A 17553-nucleotide genomic window follows, 5' to 3' on the forward strand; every position below is an offset into this window, starting at 1 on the left:
CAGCTTCATGTCTGACATGTCTCTGACTTACATTATTAATTATTTTTGCATTTCTTCATAACTGTGTGAGTGAGAAAGAAGTACTAACACCCTGATCACTATCAAATATTTATTCTGTTACCAGACATTGTATAATTTGTGTCATTAATGTAGTTTTGACATGACCAAAATTAGGTTAGACCTATTTCTTCTAGATACTGAGAAAATACACAAGTCATCATGGCCTGTTGACTGAATGAAGGTAAACTAGCACAGTTTGATGAACAGCAGCTATCCTTGTAATGGTTATGACTTAGGAGGGAAAATAGGAGAGTTTATGGCCTTTGGAAGAAGAGGCAGGCCACTCAGGAAGGCTACAAAGATGTTGTAAGACTATGAAGGGAGAAAATTAGAAGAGCCAAAGCCCAGCGAGAACTTAACTTAGCTTTGGATGTTAAGAACAATAAAAAGAGTTTCTATAACTATATTAATAAAAAAAGGAGGACTAAGGAGAATCTCCATCCTTTAACAGATGGAGGTGGTAACATAGTGACAAAGGATGAGAAAAATGCTGAGGTACTTAGTGGCTTCTTTGCCTCAGCCTTTAGTAGTAAAGTCAGTTGTTCCCCAAGTACTCAGACCCCTGAGCTAGCAGATAGGGGTGGGGACCAGAATGAAGCCCCTATAGTGCTTAGAGCTATGGTCTGGTGATGGTTTTTGTCAGTGTTAGGTTGATGGTTGGACTAGATGGTCTGAGAGGTCACTGCCAACCAAGGCAATTCTATGATTCTATGACAATTGTGGATTTGGAAGGCAGAGTGCGAGCTCTTCAAAAAGGGCACTCCATGCATAAAGCTGAGCATGGCAGGAGGTAAAGAGATGGTTGCTTAAACTTTGAGACTGGCAAACATGCCACTTAGAAAGCATTCACCTGTCTTGCTGTGCTGATTACGTGCTGGCTTTCACAAGGACTGCTTACAGTTCAGCCCTGACATTAGGTAATGCTGCAGTTGCTACATATCAGTGCAAGATGTTGTACCATGTTACTAAAACAGAGTTTAAATGTTCATTATAAGTGGGGAAACTCTGTAGTTACATTTTGATTTTTTTTCTTTTAAAAGTAGGTGGGCAAAGTGAAGCTATAGGTAATATTAACCTACCCTTAGTAATAATATTGAACAGATAGATTTAGTTCAAGTTAAATACATATGCAATTTATTAAAGTAGCAGGTCACATTAAAAGGTACATTATAGCTCCATTGGTTTTAATATGCCATTCAATAATTTGAACAGAGGTTAAAAAAGCTGCTTAACCTCCATTAAGTATTTTTAAAAATACTTTCATTTAAATTATTTTAGATACATATACTAATAAATAAGGCAGCGCTGTGTGTTTCTTAGTTCCTCCTCCAGTGCTGTTTGACCTGCTAACCCTTTATAGCAGCCACTTAATCAGAGATCGGCAGAGGAGTGATGTCAAGGCTTCCCGAGTCAGTGACCGCCCTTGTCCTTGAAAAAGAAAGGCCAGGGTTTATGCAGAACTAAATGGTTTAAAAAGGTTTAATTGATAGTATGAACAGACTGGTTTGTAGGAAAGCTTGCATGGCACTCAAAGGAATACTTCTACAATAGTTCCTGTTAAAAAAAATAAAAAATACGTTACATCTTGCTGTAAGAATTACTTTTACATTTTCTAAGTGATAAGTATAAGCATATACATGTTGAACACTGAGCTCTCTTCTGCAAGTGAAAGTGTAAAACCTGATGGCTGTAAAAGCATTGTGTTGCTCTTAGTGTAGCACAGCGTACTATGGTCCTTTCACTGACATTTTAGCGTTGATCCCAGTGTGAGCTCATTTAGACATTTAACATAGCTCACTTTATATAAAATATTCTTTTTTAGTATGTTGCAAAAGAGAGTTCCTTGCCAAAAAAAAAAAGGGCATTTTGTAAGTTCTTTACTCAGTGACCACAGTTTTTCATAGAGTAGTACAGAAAAGATGTACACCAGCATGTAGGATGTGGGGCCAGGCACCAATACTCAGTTTTTTGTGTACGTAGTATCTCTCTTCTTAGCCAGAAAAATATGAAGTACGTTGTGACAACATTATCAGTGTTGTTAGCACATTTTGAGGCACAGATTGGGGTTAAGAAATGAGCATTACCATCACAGTTGGTATGCATGTAAGGGTGCTAAGGAATTGTTCGCATGTTCGTTTTCCATGAGCTTGTAAGGGGAAGAAATCATAAGAGTATGATTAAAAAGGAAGCTGAATACTTTGCTATGACTTTCATTCTTCCTTTTGAAAAGTATGTTTGATTGACAAATGTGATCAGTTATGGCTGAATTGGAAAAAAATCTGAAAAAGAACAAGCATAATACTAGTTATATACATAGATCTTGTAGAGATTTGCAGTGGCTGTCTTAAAATTGGAAATTGGCTCTATTATACAACAGTGGATCCTTCATAAAGCAACTTTTATGAGCCCTTCTAACCTTACTGTAAATTAAGCTTGCATTAAGTTGTTTCTTACTCTTTCCTGCCAAATCTAGGTGGTGGAAGTAAATAATAATAATGGTTATGACAAATGGTATGAATTTGTAATCCAGTGTTTCTTTTCTCTTTGTCTACATTTAATCATGTTAATTTATTTATAAATTAATTGGGGGAAGGACTTTCTCCCGTTTCCCTATCTCTCACTTTTACTTTAAAAAAATTTTTACTTGCTACTTCTCAAAAAAAAAAAAATAAAACAGATAATTGTGGTAGTATCCAGAAACTTGGTTAAACTTTTAGAGGATTTCTAAAAGGTTATTATAAAAAAAAATCACACCAAATCCTTCACAGCTCGACAGTGGTTTAGGTAGTATAACATTAGGAGCACCAGGATGTTTAGCATTAAGGTATAGTTTCATTGTAATTACGAATTTCACTGCTATGACAAAAACAATACATGCTGTAGTGATCAGTCCTGCTCAGCTAAAATGGATTCATTTCCTGGAATTGTGCTTATTTGCCTGCTGTAGGCTTTTCTTAGACATTAGCTTAATGCAAGATTTCAGATGGACAGGGATCTGTTTTAGCCTGAGTGCTTATCATTTACTGCAACTATAAACTGGGTCCTGCAGAAGTGCTTTGACCTTCTGCAGGAGTCCAGGCTGAAACTTGTTTCCTATCTTCCCATTACGTTCTTTGAGTGGAGTGGTTCATTGTGCTCAGGAGTGACATTGCTGGGAAATGGTCTCCTCTATTTATGCACAGGATGGGCACTGTACTGTGCAGACAACTGCAGTGTGAGATAATACATGCTGCCTCACTAATAACTTCAAGCTATTCAGTCTCTGTGGTGGCTCAGTTCGGGGCCTCTCTGGAATAAAGTGCCAACAGCATGGTTTTTTATGATGCGAATGTATGTTAACTGGAGACTGATATCACTTCACTGTCCACTTGAGATTTATCTCACTGAGGACCAGAGGCTAAACTTGAACAAAGATTTGAGCAGTAAAATTCTAATGTTTTCAATTTGTTTAGTTCCTCTGCTATTTGGATATGAGCTCACAGTGCAACACTGCTGCAAAGACAGAGAATACCACCCTAGGGGTGTATATATAAAGCCATCTCTTGTAAGACAAAATAAATAATAAGGCCTTGGGTGATATGACATGTTACAATACAATTTTGGGCTCTTTATAATAAAGCAGGACATGAGGAAGTTATTGGACAGTGAAAAAGAGTCGATAACTGAGAACATGACTAGCAAGAAACGGATTGAACTTTATATCTGAAGAGAGGGAAAGTGTCTGAGAAGCCTATGCAAATACTGCTTATCTGAGTAATGCTTGAAACTGTGCAACAGCTTGAAGCTGTGCAATAATAATTAATAGTAGCCGGCTGACACAGGTAGAAATTCCTATCAATGGCCCTATCTTAGGACTGGTGTTCAAAGACGGGTACTTGCAGTTAACTAGTGCCAGTTAATACTGTGTTACCATCATCATCTGCAGAACTCTCGTACATTGCTATTTTTTTAATCAATCATAGCGCTCAAAAAAAAAAAAAGAAAGAAATTTATGTGAAAAACCTAGTTAAACATTCATTAATAATCAGGTAAAAATAGAAAATAATTTTTGAAAATTATGTAAATATATTTCTTACTGCTTTGCCATTAATTGAATCATCTTCTGATCAGATGCATAGAAAAGAAATTAGTAGGAATGGCAGAAGTCCATACATTGCAAAATAGATTATGCAAGTGGTACAGCATCGTTAAAGAACTGTATGTAAAAGCTCTTTTGTTTGGAATTTCAGGCGAGGCTGTGAATTATGGGTAAGTTCTTCAGTGGCCAGATTAGAGGTGTATAAACTCTATGTAAACTGCATTCATCAGTAATGTATTAGAGACTTACATAGATAAAGATTGCTCATGAGGGCAATAGGATGAAAGATACTATAGCAGAAGCACACCAAATATACGGTGGGGTGAAGTGAATGCTCCAGTTCATAATTGGAAATAATAGAATTCAGACTGAAAGCTTTTTAGTAGCAGATAAGTAACTTTTTTCATCAATTTACTAGTTTCTGGAAAAATATTTATGCAGGATACAAGCTCTACATTGAGGAGGAGTGAAATATAAATTTTACATAGACCTATCTCATCAAATGTCATTTTTCTTAAGAAACATCATCATGTTTCAAGGATTAAGCCTGGTTGAGAAAGATTGAGAGACTTTTTTAAGAAAATATATGCATTTCTTGTACTTTGCAGCTGGCCATTGCCAGAGATGAGATCCCAGACTACAATGGGCAATGTCTGTCCTTGCATTTTTTGTTTCCCCTGCTTGTAGTGCATTCATTAGTACCTCTCATGTACTTGGGTCTTTCCCCACAGTTAATGTACTCCCCCTACTTTACATTTGCTCTGTTTAAAATAAAGTCGGAAGCGAGAGAATAAAAAAATCAGGTTTGGCAAGTGGAGGATGAATAATAGCTTTATGAAGTGTCAATGAGAAAATTTAGAAGCTCAGCTCTGCAGGAAAATTGCATTGCTTTATTTGAGTTGATGTGTTTGTTATCTAGGCTTTGGTTCTGTTGTTTCATCCTCAATTATACACAAGTTAATAATAATTTACTGTGTTCACTTTTTTTTCATATTGCCTATTCACAAAATCCCTTTCTCTTCCAGGTTTTTATTTTTCTCCATCCAGTGTCAGTGGCTGCCTGCCGTGCCTGTGCCACGCAGCCGGTTCAGTGAATCAGACCTGTGACAAAGTGACCGGCCAATGTATTTGTCAGGATGCTTCTGTAGCAGGACAGACATGTGAACGTTGCAAAGAACTTTATTTTGGATTTGACTCTGTCACAGGGAGGTGAGTGTTTCCTTTTTGCAGGTCACTTACAACCTCCTTGCTGTATTTTTCTCTTAGTAGCTCATTCAAAAGTTTAGTGACAATGAAAAAATGTGCTCTAGTTAAATTAATCCTTCTTTCAGTTCATGTGTGTGCTCTGTACAACATGCAGTGTGTTATACAACCCCCTGTGATCCCATGAGCTGAAGGAAATATCAGTTTTGCCACAGATTTAAGTAGAAACAACATGAAAGCTGTATAATGCTAATGCTGTCTAATCTTACAGCTATTTGACAATTGTTTCTCTACATTTCCTCTGCCACTTCACTAAGACGGGTTGGTTTCTGAGGTGTTAATAATTGACTATTATAATAGAGGTAATGTGCCATTCTTATACCCAGTGAATGCTTTTGAAGATCTCAGGAAGATATTTTAATGGAAAAAAAAATGTAAAAAATTACAGATATCCCTGTCTTTCCAGATTTCTTTTAGTGCAGTAGTAGAAATACTCACAGCACCTTTCCTCTTAAAAATCTGTTTTCTGAAGCAATGTATTCTTTTTCAGCATTTAGTTATGTGCCACAGGGTAAATTGTTTATCTAATGTAGCCTGGGGCCTGTAGGTACACTGAAATTATATGGTTATATTCCCTGGAATGTAAGGGGAAAAATGTATCTATAGGTAGCACATTGTTATTCGAATTATTGCTCTTTCTTTTCCAGGATCATCTTTCTTGCTTAATACCCACAATCTCAATTTCCTTTTAAATATTGTCCAGAAAGATTGCACAGCTCTAATGCTATCATATTTTCATGCAGACTGATGATGTTAAACTGTTTTCTTATATTTAGTATTTTTGTCTTTTAAAAAAAACCCCAAACCACAGGCGGAAGCAAAATCTATACAACATTCCCCTCCCTGTGCTCATTTTCCCCAGCTAGTGTGGGGTAGAATGCTTTTAGCAGTGATTATCAGTGCAGTCTTGCATATATTTGACATTATTCTGCAGATTTTTCACTGTAACTTTTATGTTACTGTCACTCATTAGTAGATTTTTAAAATTATTTTTTACTGTTGTGGGTCATAGAGGCATCTGCTAATGGCCATAAAGTAATTTGTAGGAATAAGGACTTCCTATTTTCACTTCCTGTCACTTCTAATGGCGAGGAATAAAATCTGTGTAATATTAGAGTTCCCTTTTAAATATATTTTCCTTATTATTAATTATCTTTTTTTTTAAGTTGGAATAGATTTCCCCTTCCCTCTCAGTTTCAGCAGGTGATGGAGAGGTTTGCGTCTGTGTTAAGCAATAGCTTTCCTGAACTAGATATTGGCCTTCAATTACCTGCATTTTGAGCTGTCTGAAATTCAATATGTGGAAATATCTAGAACTAGCCAGATCCAGGTCTTGTTGTAAAGATAGAAAGTTTTTACAGTTCTGGAATTTGAGTTGGAGTTGGCTTTAATGCCTTAATACTACTTAATCCTCATGACAGTATTGAAGACTGCTCTGGTAGTACATTAACATGATTAACTTGTGTTGCATATGCCTGGCCTCCTTTTTGGTTATCATTGACTTGGGCAGTGTACCTCTCTGTTCCTCAGGCAGAAACATTTATCCACTGAAAACAATAATCCAAGTCTTTATTTGTTAATCTATTTTAATCCATTTCTTTAACTGTTAATATCTTCTTAAAAAGAGCAATATGCTTTTTCTTTCTCTATAAAGTTGCAAAGTCATTTAAACCATCTTTACTCCAAGTATCTTTTAAAGACTCTGTGGTTTCAGAATGAAAAGGCTCTGAGCTATCTGTAGTAGCAAAGATGTATCTGTCTTGTCACAATAGCAGAAAAGAAGCAAAAGTTATGACACAGAGACTGTGAGGCTTTAAAACTCTCCCACTCTGAGGAACATATGTGTTAGCTGATTTGTTTTGTAATGTTTTGAGATAAAACAGGAACTCTTGTTTTTTTAATGCATTTCAGTTTATGAAGCAGGAATATTTCCTCGGCAATTAGAGAATTAGAAACACTGCGTGTTTGCAGCGGTCTGAACGGATCTATAATCATTGTGGGCTTTGGTGCACATTTGAAATGCTTTACCTCTGTATTGTTTACTATAATGAACTGGTCAATGAACATCACAAATTGTTTATCTATATATATATGTCTTGACAGATTACTGTTTATGAAATCCATTTAGCAAGTGAGGTTTTCCCATAAGGATGAAAAATGAAGATTTTAAACAGATTGCTGGAGAGGCTCTAACTGCACCTAGAGAGTCAATGTAATAAAGGTTTCTCTATATTAATATTACAAAAACCATTTATCCTCACAAAATCGATATTGCAATTCATCTTGGCCTGACATTTCTCTTTCCGTGTTTTAAGTCTGTTTTCTTTGATTATATATAATTCTGTTTTAATAAAACTCAGATGTATCTTGAAGAAGTAGCATTCAACAGGAATGCTGAAAATATTTCTTGCATGATTAAAAGTTTCAAAATATTAGTTATTTTTTCAAAAAAATCCTTAATTGACTGAATCCTTAATGCTGACTGAAAAGCATGAACTATGCATAGCAACAAGGCCAGTTCTACTGCGGAACGCTAAGAAAATTAAGCATGTGATGACACAAATAAAATGTGTAATCCTCTGGAACAGAATATGATGACGTGTACGCTGCTGTTGGCAGGATCTGGAGCCTAATTGAGTGTAGGTAGAGGTAGGGAGCCCACACTTTTCCTAGAAGAACATGCAACAAGCAGAAAGCTGCAGCCCCACCCTGCCGGGCGCTGAGTGCTGTCACTGTACGTGTATGTGGGTTTGAGTGTCTCCTGTGAATGATAATGAAAACTGGAATACTCAGGGGACTCTTATTCATAAGGGGTGCAGTAATATACAGGAGCAGTAAGAGAAGCTTGTCTCTATCTATTGAGACAGTTTTGTTAACACCCCCCTTCCCCCAACAAAATATGTACTAAATATGTACATATAAAGAAATTATTAAATAATAAAGTACTATCTTACTGAGCAGATAATGTCTTTTTTTTTTTCCTCTAAGTAGACTGATTTTTTCAGTCATGACATTTAAATGGTCTAAACAAAACCTCTATTTGAAGGGAAATTTGGATGCACTGTCTACAGATGAGAAGGCAATACAGTTTGAAGAAATTGCCCTTTTCTCTTGACTATAAAAGAGAGCAAACTACAGTATAGTGGCTTCCAAGAGAGAATGCATTTTATTTATTCCCAAAAGGATATTAGTCCATAAAACAAATTTGCAGCTTATTTTGCAGCTTTAGCTTTTATCAGCCTTTTTAAGGGTGTTGAATTGACCCAGGAGATCACACAGCATGAGCTGCTGTAAAGGAACTCTAATACAGAGAGCCCTGTGATGGACAGAAAATGTATGTGAAGAGTTTGCTTAAACTTGTTTAAAAATCTGTCACATTTAATGTCTATTTCACTGATTATTGACCTGAATTTCAGTGTCCTAATGTGAAAACAGTTTCCACCTTCCCCTCCTCTCTCCTTTGCCTTAAAAAGCCGATACCTAAAACATAACTGAACTCACTTTTATTTCTGCCTTCATATAGATAGAAACAGATAGATCAAGGTGATGGTGATGACTGGGAAAATGGCAAAATAACTCATGTAGAGGCACCAGCACCTGTTTCCCTGGGTCTGGTGAAACTGGCCAAGGAAAAATCAGCCAAATATAGATCAACAACTCTTGTCTAGTCTTGGGGTTTAACAGAGGAAATGGGACATGGCATGACTATCTCTCCTTTGGACTTCAAGGTCTTTTGCTGCTTCATCATCTTGGGACTTGGCATCTGGAATAATTTAAGATTCCCTCAAGGCTGGTGTTGCTTATGCCTGAGAATCAGACTTCTCCAGCTCAGGGCAAGGGGGAGTGAAGTGTAGATTTCCCAGTATGTCTTAGCTGCAGTGTACAGTTCCACATTTCTCCCACTCCGTGTTTTTTTTCAAAACACTTTTAGCATGCAGTAATAAAAATATAGTGGAAATTAGAATCTAAAGTGCAAAGTTTTGTTTGCCATTGTTGACTTTGTTAGGATGAATAACGGCAGTCTGTATTGCAATGGGTAGCATAACAGTGTTTGCAGTAAGGAAAAAAACTGATTTGCTTCATTTCTGAGATGTTCTGAGTCTGTGAATATTTGCATAATCTGACACGGTATCCCTGCTATAAATGAATGTCAGTGGGGAAATAGTGAAAAACAAGTTGATCACGAGAGATTTAACATGCAAAAGCCAAAGCATAAATTAATCCTGGACGTACTCTACTGATGCCAGATATTTACGGAATTGAAATGTGGCATTTGTGTGATACAAATGCTTTAAAATTTTTTGTTCTTTTTAACTAAAAATAATTTAATTTACACATTTAATTAAATATTCTTTTTAGTTCTTTTCGGTTTTGCCCATCAGGCTGCAAAGAAGATGTGCTTTCTGTTATAATATTCATATTTCTACTATTTTGTTTCCTTTCACTGTTTTAATCTGAAGGATTTTCCTTCCAGTTTTCGTCTACATTCATTATCCTTTATTCACAGCATGTTAGTTTTTCAACTTCAAGTTGCCTTTGTGGACAAGAAATTACTAATTGATTTCTTTTTCAACAAATGTCTAGCTTCCTCTAAGTTAGAAGGTTGTATATTTTGTGTAGAAACATGTGAAACTGGTTATGCATGTATTTCTGAAGTCTACAGCTCTGCAAGAAAGGTTGTGTGAGTAAGTGTAGCAGGACTGAGTGCATAATGTGGTTATTACTAAACATTATTTTCCAGTTTGTGTATGGATAAATATATATAAAAGCTCTTTAATTCTAAGCAATTTTTTTCTAAATTAGAATATTATTCTGGCATTGAGATGTTAATGTTTATTTTTATAATAGACACCTTTTTGTAAGTTACTTTTTTTTATCAGGGTAATAGATTTTCTACTGTGTCTCAGGCTACTGAACTGTTTATGATTTTTTTAAAATTATGTTACCCAAGAATGCTTTAAACAAAACCCTACTGTGCTTAACTGGAGTGTTAATGTGTTTTGATCACTTCCTTGATTTGTTTTTGTTTGTAGATGTCAGCACTGTAATTGTCATCCTGCAGGAGCCATTAGTGGGACTTGTCATCTTGTTACTGGACAGTGTGTTTGTAAACAATTTGTAACTGGCTTGAAATGTGACAACTGTGTTCCCGATGCTAGTAATTTGGATGTCCACAACCTATTTGGCTGCAGTAAAAGTAAGTGGATGTTAGGTCTTAAAAGCATGTCTTTCGAATTAATTTTTGGGGTTTTTTTTAATGATTTAGTGACTATTAAGTTAGGTCAGCAGTACTAAAGCTGGATTTTACTATTTTTCTCTGCTCATATTTCTGGTCCCTGAAGTTTTGGTGATTTTTCGCTGTGTCTTAGGAGTGTTTTCTAGACAGACACATGGCTTATGTTTGCAGTCTAACCCAGGGGACAAGCAAGGCCCTTGCACTTCCCACTGTGTTCTTTGTAGTGACCAATGCAGAATTCATCTTTTAGTCACACAAATGCAATAGGATTTGTACAATTTACAGCTTAGCCCCCCTTCTTGTCATTAACAGGAGGCAGGAGACCTGTCCTCAGAAGTTCTGAAGAGCAAGAGGTCTGTTGAAGACCAGCTCCCAGTGATTAAGTCAAAATCCTCTCCTCAGTGCAATGTAGCTTTGCCTTTGTCCTCCTGGGGCTATTTTTTTCAGTCAGTTTGGGAAAACACGTGATGTGGTCTAATCAAGCATCATAAATTTTCATGTGTGAGGTGGGGCTAATGCGAGGTTGATGGTCAGACTGTGGGTGTCGTGAAACACGTTACAAAGGAAAATCTGCACTTGCAATGAGTCTGGATATGAAGAGATGGCACAAGTTCAGCCTTTGTTTGTGTCATAAGTACTCAAAATTTAATGTTCAGATTTGCTTACCAGTTCATAGTCACTAAGCTGGCAGGGATTTTAAAGAGGTAGAGGAAAAATATTATAAATAATAAGAAAATTAAATTTTTAAGTTACCTTCAATGTTCAGCAATGGGCTTTTGAGGACATTGTACCACATAATGCCAAACTGTGGGTAGGACCTCACCTAATTCTGAAATGGTTGTATTACATTTTTGCAACGCACCTTACTGCCTTACACAGTTACCAGCCCAGACTTGGAAGTCATGTAACCAGTGACACCAGTTGGTCATTTCTGTCAGCAGGCCTAATCAATAATGGCCACAGTGGTCCTACTGTGAGAGCTAGCTCAGGTAGCCATGTTTAATGCAACGACATATACATTCCCAAGTGATCTGGGGATTATGTTTCTGGATGCTCCTTCAACAACTTATTTCCATATATATACCATATGTATGGAATATATATGCATATTCAGCATAGGTATTTATATGATATTCATCATTGTGGTCTGTGCACGCTATAGATTTGCAAGCAGAGGTGTACATGCACAAAGAGTTTGTTTACAAGGACAGACAGCTCTCACTTTAATTCCAGTTTATAATTCATTGTAAATCAGTTTAAATTTCAAATAATATCCATTGCAGAATGCAAAGTGCTGTAAATGGGATAGAACGAAGAGACTGTTTTTGTTTTTTGTTTTTTTTTTTTTTTCAAAGATGACTTTGTTTTTTCCCTCCTCAAAGTCTGGAATTGTTTATATGTAGAAGGCATAATATCTATTCATTGTGCAGATAGTTGATTGGCTTGTGTTTTCTTGAAAAAATGTAGGATGTTTCAACCAAATGTATAACAGTAATAATACATGGCACTTCTATGATGCTATTCATCTTCAAAGTGCTTTACAAACATAAACTAACCTACTTATTTATGCTGGGATATACATCGGATAAAGGTCAATGGCAATTCAACTATAAAATTGATTAATAATAATATGACATAGATAAATAACATAATAGATTTTAGTTAGAAAAAGTACATCAGGGAGTATTCTAAATGACATGCGGAGTCCTCTTCTGGACATAAATGATATAGCAATTGCAGTCTTTTGGTTATTCATACCAAAATATTTTAACTTGTTGCACAGAAATGGAGCTTTGCCTACCTTGATATTTGTTGTTATTTTCATTGCAACACATTATTTTGTTGACACATACTGTTTCTGGTTATAAGTCTTTGCCAAGGGAAGCAAACATAAGTTGCTGTCACTGTCCAACTGACATTATTTAAGGGAAAGACCTACTTTACATTTTTCTGCCCAACAATATCTTAGATGCTCCATAAAGAATCTGAAATACAGTACTTTGCTTACACATCTAAAATGTAAACAGCAACTACGTGGGAGCAATATGCAATAGTGTGAGACTGAGAATGGAGAATGAAGGTAATGCTGGTAAATTTGTATGATTTCTCCAGTCTTGTAAGCATGTATTACGTAGAGATAAACTTTTAAAGGTGCCAAAGAGATTTAGGAGCACCTATTTCCTTTGATTCTCAAACTTTACTCCTTTAGACACTTCAGCGTACGTTCGCTTCCTGCGCTGAACTCAAAAGCTCCAGATTGGCTTTCTAATGGGAGATGATGATTGCATTCTCTTCAATCTAATGAACTCTAGAAATATTTTCTGCTATTTCTTGGCTGGGAGACTGCAATAGGAGCAGGGCTTTTCATTATCTTACTCTAAATAAAGAGCTTCAACTCACCTTTCAGATTTGTGTTAAAAACTCAGATGTAACGCTGCCTACTGATGTTGGTATAAATCTCTACATTTATCACTTGTGTGACTTGAGGTCCTCGTCTGGTTTTTTGTCTGTAGCTTCACTCTTTGATTCTTGTCTCCTGTTAGCTTGGCTGAACAGATTTTGATAATTATCTTTTGATGAACTGTGTATATTAAGCAAATATTCACGTAGTGAAGATGAGGGTAGTTTATAAACAGGAGAAAAAATCAATGAAAAGCCACATGTTTTTAATGTTGATATTTTCCTACAATGTTTAATGTAAGTGAGAAAAGCTTATTGGGTGCTTGTGGATCCAGCTCCTGGTAGCTTGCTCCCTATCTTGGTTTTTGTGCTGCCCTAAGCTATTCTCATTCCTGGAGCAAAATGTTTTCCTCTAGACCGATGCTCCCCTGTTTTTCCTTTCCTTACTAAAGAGGGTAGGGAAGTGGCACAGTCTGCCTTTGAGTCAAGCTATAGCAATTACTAGCTGCCAAAACAATCCAATCTTGTTCTGTTCTAATGCCTGGTATAGTGAGGGTCAGGGAGTAGTGCTTTCCTTAGCATAGCAGGCTGGCTGGAGATCTCATAGCAGGATATGGACTCATTCTCTGACTTTAATAAACACAAATACATTTATGTACATATGTGTGTGTATATATGTGTATATCTATGCATATAAAGCTTAATTTCTGTGTAATAGCCATTATCTTAGGACCGTGATCATACAGTTGGATTACAAAAGAAACATAGGAGGCACTTTGCTTTTTCTGAAAATGTGAGGCTTTTGGCTTGTGAACTTCAGGTTTGTTTTTCTCTTTATTGATACTCGTGCAATTTAGTAGCACATTTTCCAGAGTTAATGGTGGTGACAGCACAGGAGTATTTTGGTAAATAAGAAACTCAAGCTGATTTCTTAAAATGTTAGACGCCTCATTCTCACTGATTGAAATTTCCTTGAAAGTAAATGGAAGTGAATTGCCTAAATAACCTTCAAAATTTGCCACTTTATGGAGTTTTTTTGTCATTTCATTCATTAGGCTTATTGTAACACTTCAGTAAAGATTGAAGTTAGTTGGACTTTCCATTTTTATTCTAATAGAGAAAGTTATATCTGCCCTCTGCTAAAATGGAATGAATCCTCTGGAAAAAAAATATAATTGAACTATAGACTTCAATAATGTGACCAGATAAACATGTTCCTGTTTATAGAGGTCTTTAAATAAATTTTAAAAAAGAAAAAAAAAGCAAAACATGTTTGGAAAACTGTGGTGTACTTGCTTTGGGGGGAAAGTGGAATTGAGTTTATTTGTCACTTGTTTAAATGTAAAAATTTGTTTCATGTACTTTGTTAAAAAGCTTTGTTGGAGAGTGTTTGGATGGATCAGTTTAATCTGATAATGTTTTGTCTGAGTAACTGTATATTTACTTGATGGTTTTTCTTTGAAGAAAACTCAGCTGTTTCTTTGCATTTTTATTTAAATATGTGTAATTATTGATTACCTTCATTTTCACATCCTCTGTTTTTGTGTATGTTTTAGCTCCGTTTCAGCAACCTCCTCCTACAGGAGAAGTTCTCAATTCCTCTGTTATTAGTCTTTCGTGGAGCGCCCCTGACTCTCCCAATTCTCACAGGCTTACTTACCAGCTCTATAGGGATGAAACTGAAATTTATGCAACCGAAGACTACTATCCTTATCGTAAGTATTTATAGGAAAATGACATAAAAGATTTTGTGTTTGTGTGTGTACATATCTATAGATATGTGCCATTTTTCTTAATTATTTCTCGTTTCTGTCATTATTGTTTGCTGTGAGTTTGAATATATTATTCTATTCTCCTTTACTGAGTTACTGTTCTGTGTTATTAATTTTGTTTGCAAGAAATGAATACTCCAGTCTAAAATCTGGCAAACTGAGTCACCAAAAACGGCAGCTATTTTTTTACTTTTTAATCTGAAAAACTTTGACTCACCAAAAGTGGTCTCTGCAAATATACACAGGCTCCAAAATCTAAAAGAGGCAATGTTCCAGAGAAAGAATTAGGGTGAATGGAAGAGACCATAATGTGCTTAAACTTGCTTTTTTCATCCTCCTGTTTTTAAACTGTTAACAGATTAGGAAAGCTTTTTGTGGTCTCTAACTTTTAGCACCTTCTGTTAAGCTATCAGTGTAGCTCCTGATTTGCCTTTAGCAGCACCACTTCTCTCGTGTTGAGGCTTGCAAAGGGATCCTCAGAAGGCATTCCTCAAGGATTCAACACTGTCCTAGCTGGAAAAGCCATTTTGTGCTACTATTGATCTCCTTATCAGAGAAAAGGAGATGGATTTGGGTTCTGCTTTTATGTATGTATGACACACAAGTGTTTTTTTTTAGAGAACACAGGTGTGGGTTAATGCCAATAAGGTTTCATTTCTGTTCTAGCAACTTCTTTAGTTTGTTGCATTTTTATACCGATGCAAGATTAATATTTTGCAGAAGTTGAGTCTTTCTAATTATTGCCATGTACCCTGGAGGGGAAAAAAAAAAAAAAACTATTATTTGGTGGAAGCACAGACCTTTTGGCATGAACCTAGCAATTTTATATGCTGGTGCATGCTGCTGTGTTACAGTTGATTACTCTGTGGCTTATGCTATGAATTTGGACACTGCAGTACATACCATGAGGAAAGGTATGTGACCCCATGCATTTAGCGATTGAAAGAAACACTGCAAAAGAGTTTAGAGAGCTAATAGAAAATATCCCAATTCCTTAATTTGGTTTAAAAGCCTAACTTTAATAAAAATATGAATTCATTTGAAAATAAAAGCTATTATACTTCGTTGTTGTAAATTTGTAATTTGTACTTGAAACTGAGTGCATTGTTGAGGATGTTATTTTATGACTGTACTTGCAGTACTTTGTAGAGAGTGAAAAATTCTGAATGCGTTATGCTAACACCTTGCTATACAGCTATTTTCTCTTTAACAGAACATTATTTTGTAAAAACATAGATTTGGTTCAACAGACAGTTTTGACGTTTCCCGGCAATCCCCCTAGTCAATGATGTGAAATAATCTGCTAGTCTTTGAATATCAAGAATACGTTGTTAATGCTGTCAGAACTTTTGATAACATTACTTTTTTCTCAGTATAGTGTAGAATTTGTAATGCTTATGAAATACCCTGAGAGTGCAACTGGATGAACATTATCTTATGACTAAATGAGAGTCTTATAGAAACACTGAACTTCCCAAGGAACATTAAGAATAATCTTCTAAATCAGCCTGGTGATCTGACTGATAGTATTGCAGAATGCCCAATTAAAACAATGTTTTCTGGGAAACCAGAGGCTTAGGAGATACCAATGAGGATAAAATGAAATACTTTCTCTAAAATGTGAAAAAAACCAAACCACCAACCCCTAAAGTTACTTAAAATACTAACTCTGAATCACATTGTTTCTAATTATTTATAAATGTAGCTGAATAAGTGGTGGAATTGTTCACCTGAGGAATGTAGAATGTTCTATCTTTTGTCTTTATCCAATTTTTTCTAGTCTATATTCATATTGAAATGAAGTTACCATCTGGTGATCAGGTGTTTGTCAACATGGAATGAACTCGTAATGTTGAGATAGTGCTGGTGACTTTTCTGGTACGCAATGTCAGCATTTGGGTCATCTGCCTGTTCTGATTCCTTTACTTTAAAAGAGGAATGTGCTTGCCGTTGACATTAGACCTGGGGCCCTAGAGTGCCTAGAGTCTGGGTCTGTTCCAGAGGCTGGGTCTTGGGGGTTGGTTGTTTGTAAAGCTAGGGTGGTGTTGGTGCAGTTGTTTCTAGAACAGGTATGAATTCTGGTACTGGCATTTTGGTAGGAAGGTAGTTCTAGAAAATGTTCTAGCTCCCTCGATGGGTCCAGATAATGTTCTAGTTTGCTTGTTGATTCTTTAGCTTGGGGTCCAGGATTGCTGGTTGGTTCAGGACTGCTTCTTGGTTCTGGAGCAGGTTCTTGCTCTCCTGTTGGGTCAGGAGCAGGTTCTTGCTTTTTTTGTGGTGGTGTTCTAGATCACATTCTAGCCTATGTTCTTGCTCACTTGTTGGCTCTAGATTGGGTCCCAGGTCAGCATATGGTTCTAGAGAGGGGTTGGGTTCTGAGGGGCAGAGGTCGTAGAATCTAATTCAAGTGGTACTCCTGTTTTGTCATCTCACAAGTATTTGTGATACTTGCTGCTGCTGATCGCAGTCTTGCTGTTTTTTTTTCTTTTTTTTCCTTGCACACTTTTTTTTCTTCTTTGTGTCTCTTTTGAGTTGAAGGCCCATAGGATGAGGATCCTATCATCCCACAAAGTGCATCTCTCCCAAGTTTCTAGCACGCTGACTTGTGCTGCCTTTGTGGCCATTCTTTTCTCTGGAGACAAAATCAGAAACTGGACACATGGCAAGCTCCTCCTTGCTGGTGTCATTCCCAGCAACTGATTGTCACAATCCTACTCTGAGGATTCTTGCCAGCCTGTCCAAGT

General features: G+C 36.4%; 1 protein-coding gene across 1 annotated transcript in view; it reads left to right on the forward strand.

The window, feature by feature from the left end:
* USH2A (Usher syndrome 2A (autosomal recessive, mild)) overlaps positions 1-17553 on the forward strand; it is a 393292-nt gene that overhangs the window by 71970 nt on the left and 303769 nt on the right. Inside the window, exons 13-15 of the mRNA XM_014950535.1 lie at positions 5164-5347; positions 10435-10598; positions 14594-14752. Of these exons, the coding sequence (XP_014806021.1) occupies positions 5164-5347; positions 10435-10598; positions 14594-14752 (507 nt within the window). The remainder of the gene's footprint in view (positions 1-5163; positions 5348-10434; positions 10599-14593; positions 14753-17553) is intronic.

Source organism: Calidris pugnax, unplaced genomic scaffold (genome assembly GCF_001431845.1).
Source record: "Calidris pugnax isolate Ruff unplaced genomic scaffold, ASM143184v1 scaffold24, whole genome shotgun sequence".
NCBI lineage: Eukaryota > Metazoa > Chordata > Aves > Charadriiformes > Scolopacidae > Calidris > Calidris pugnax.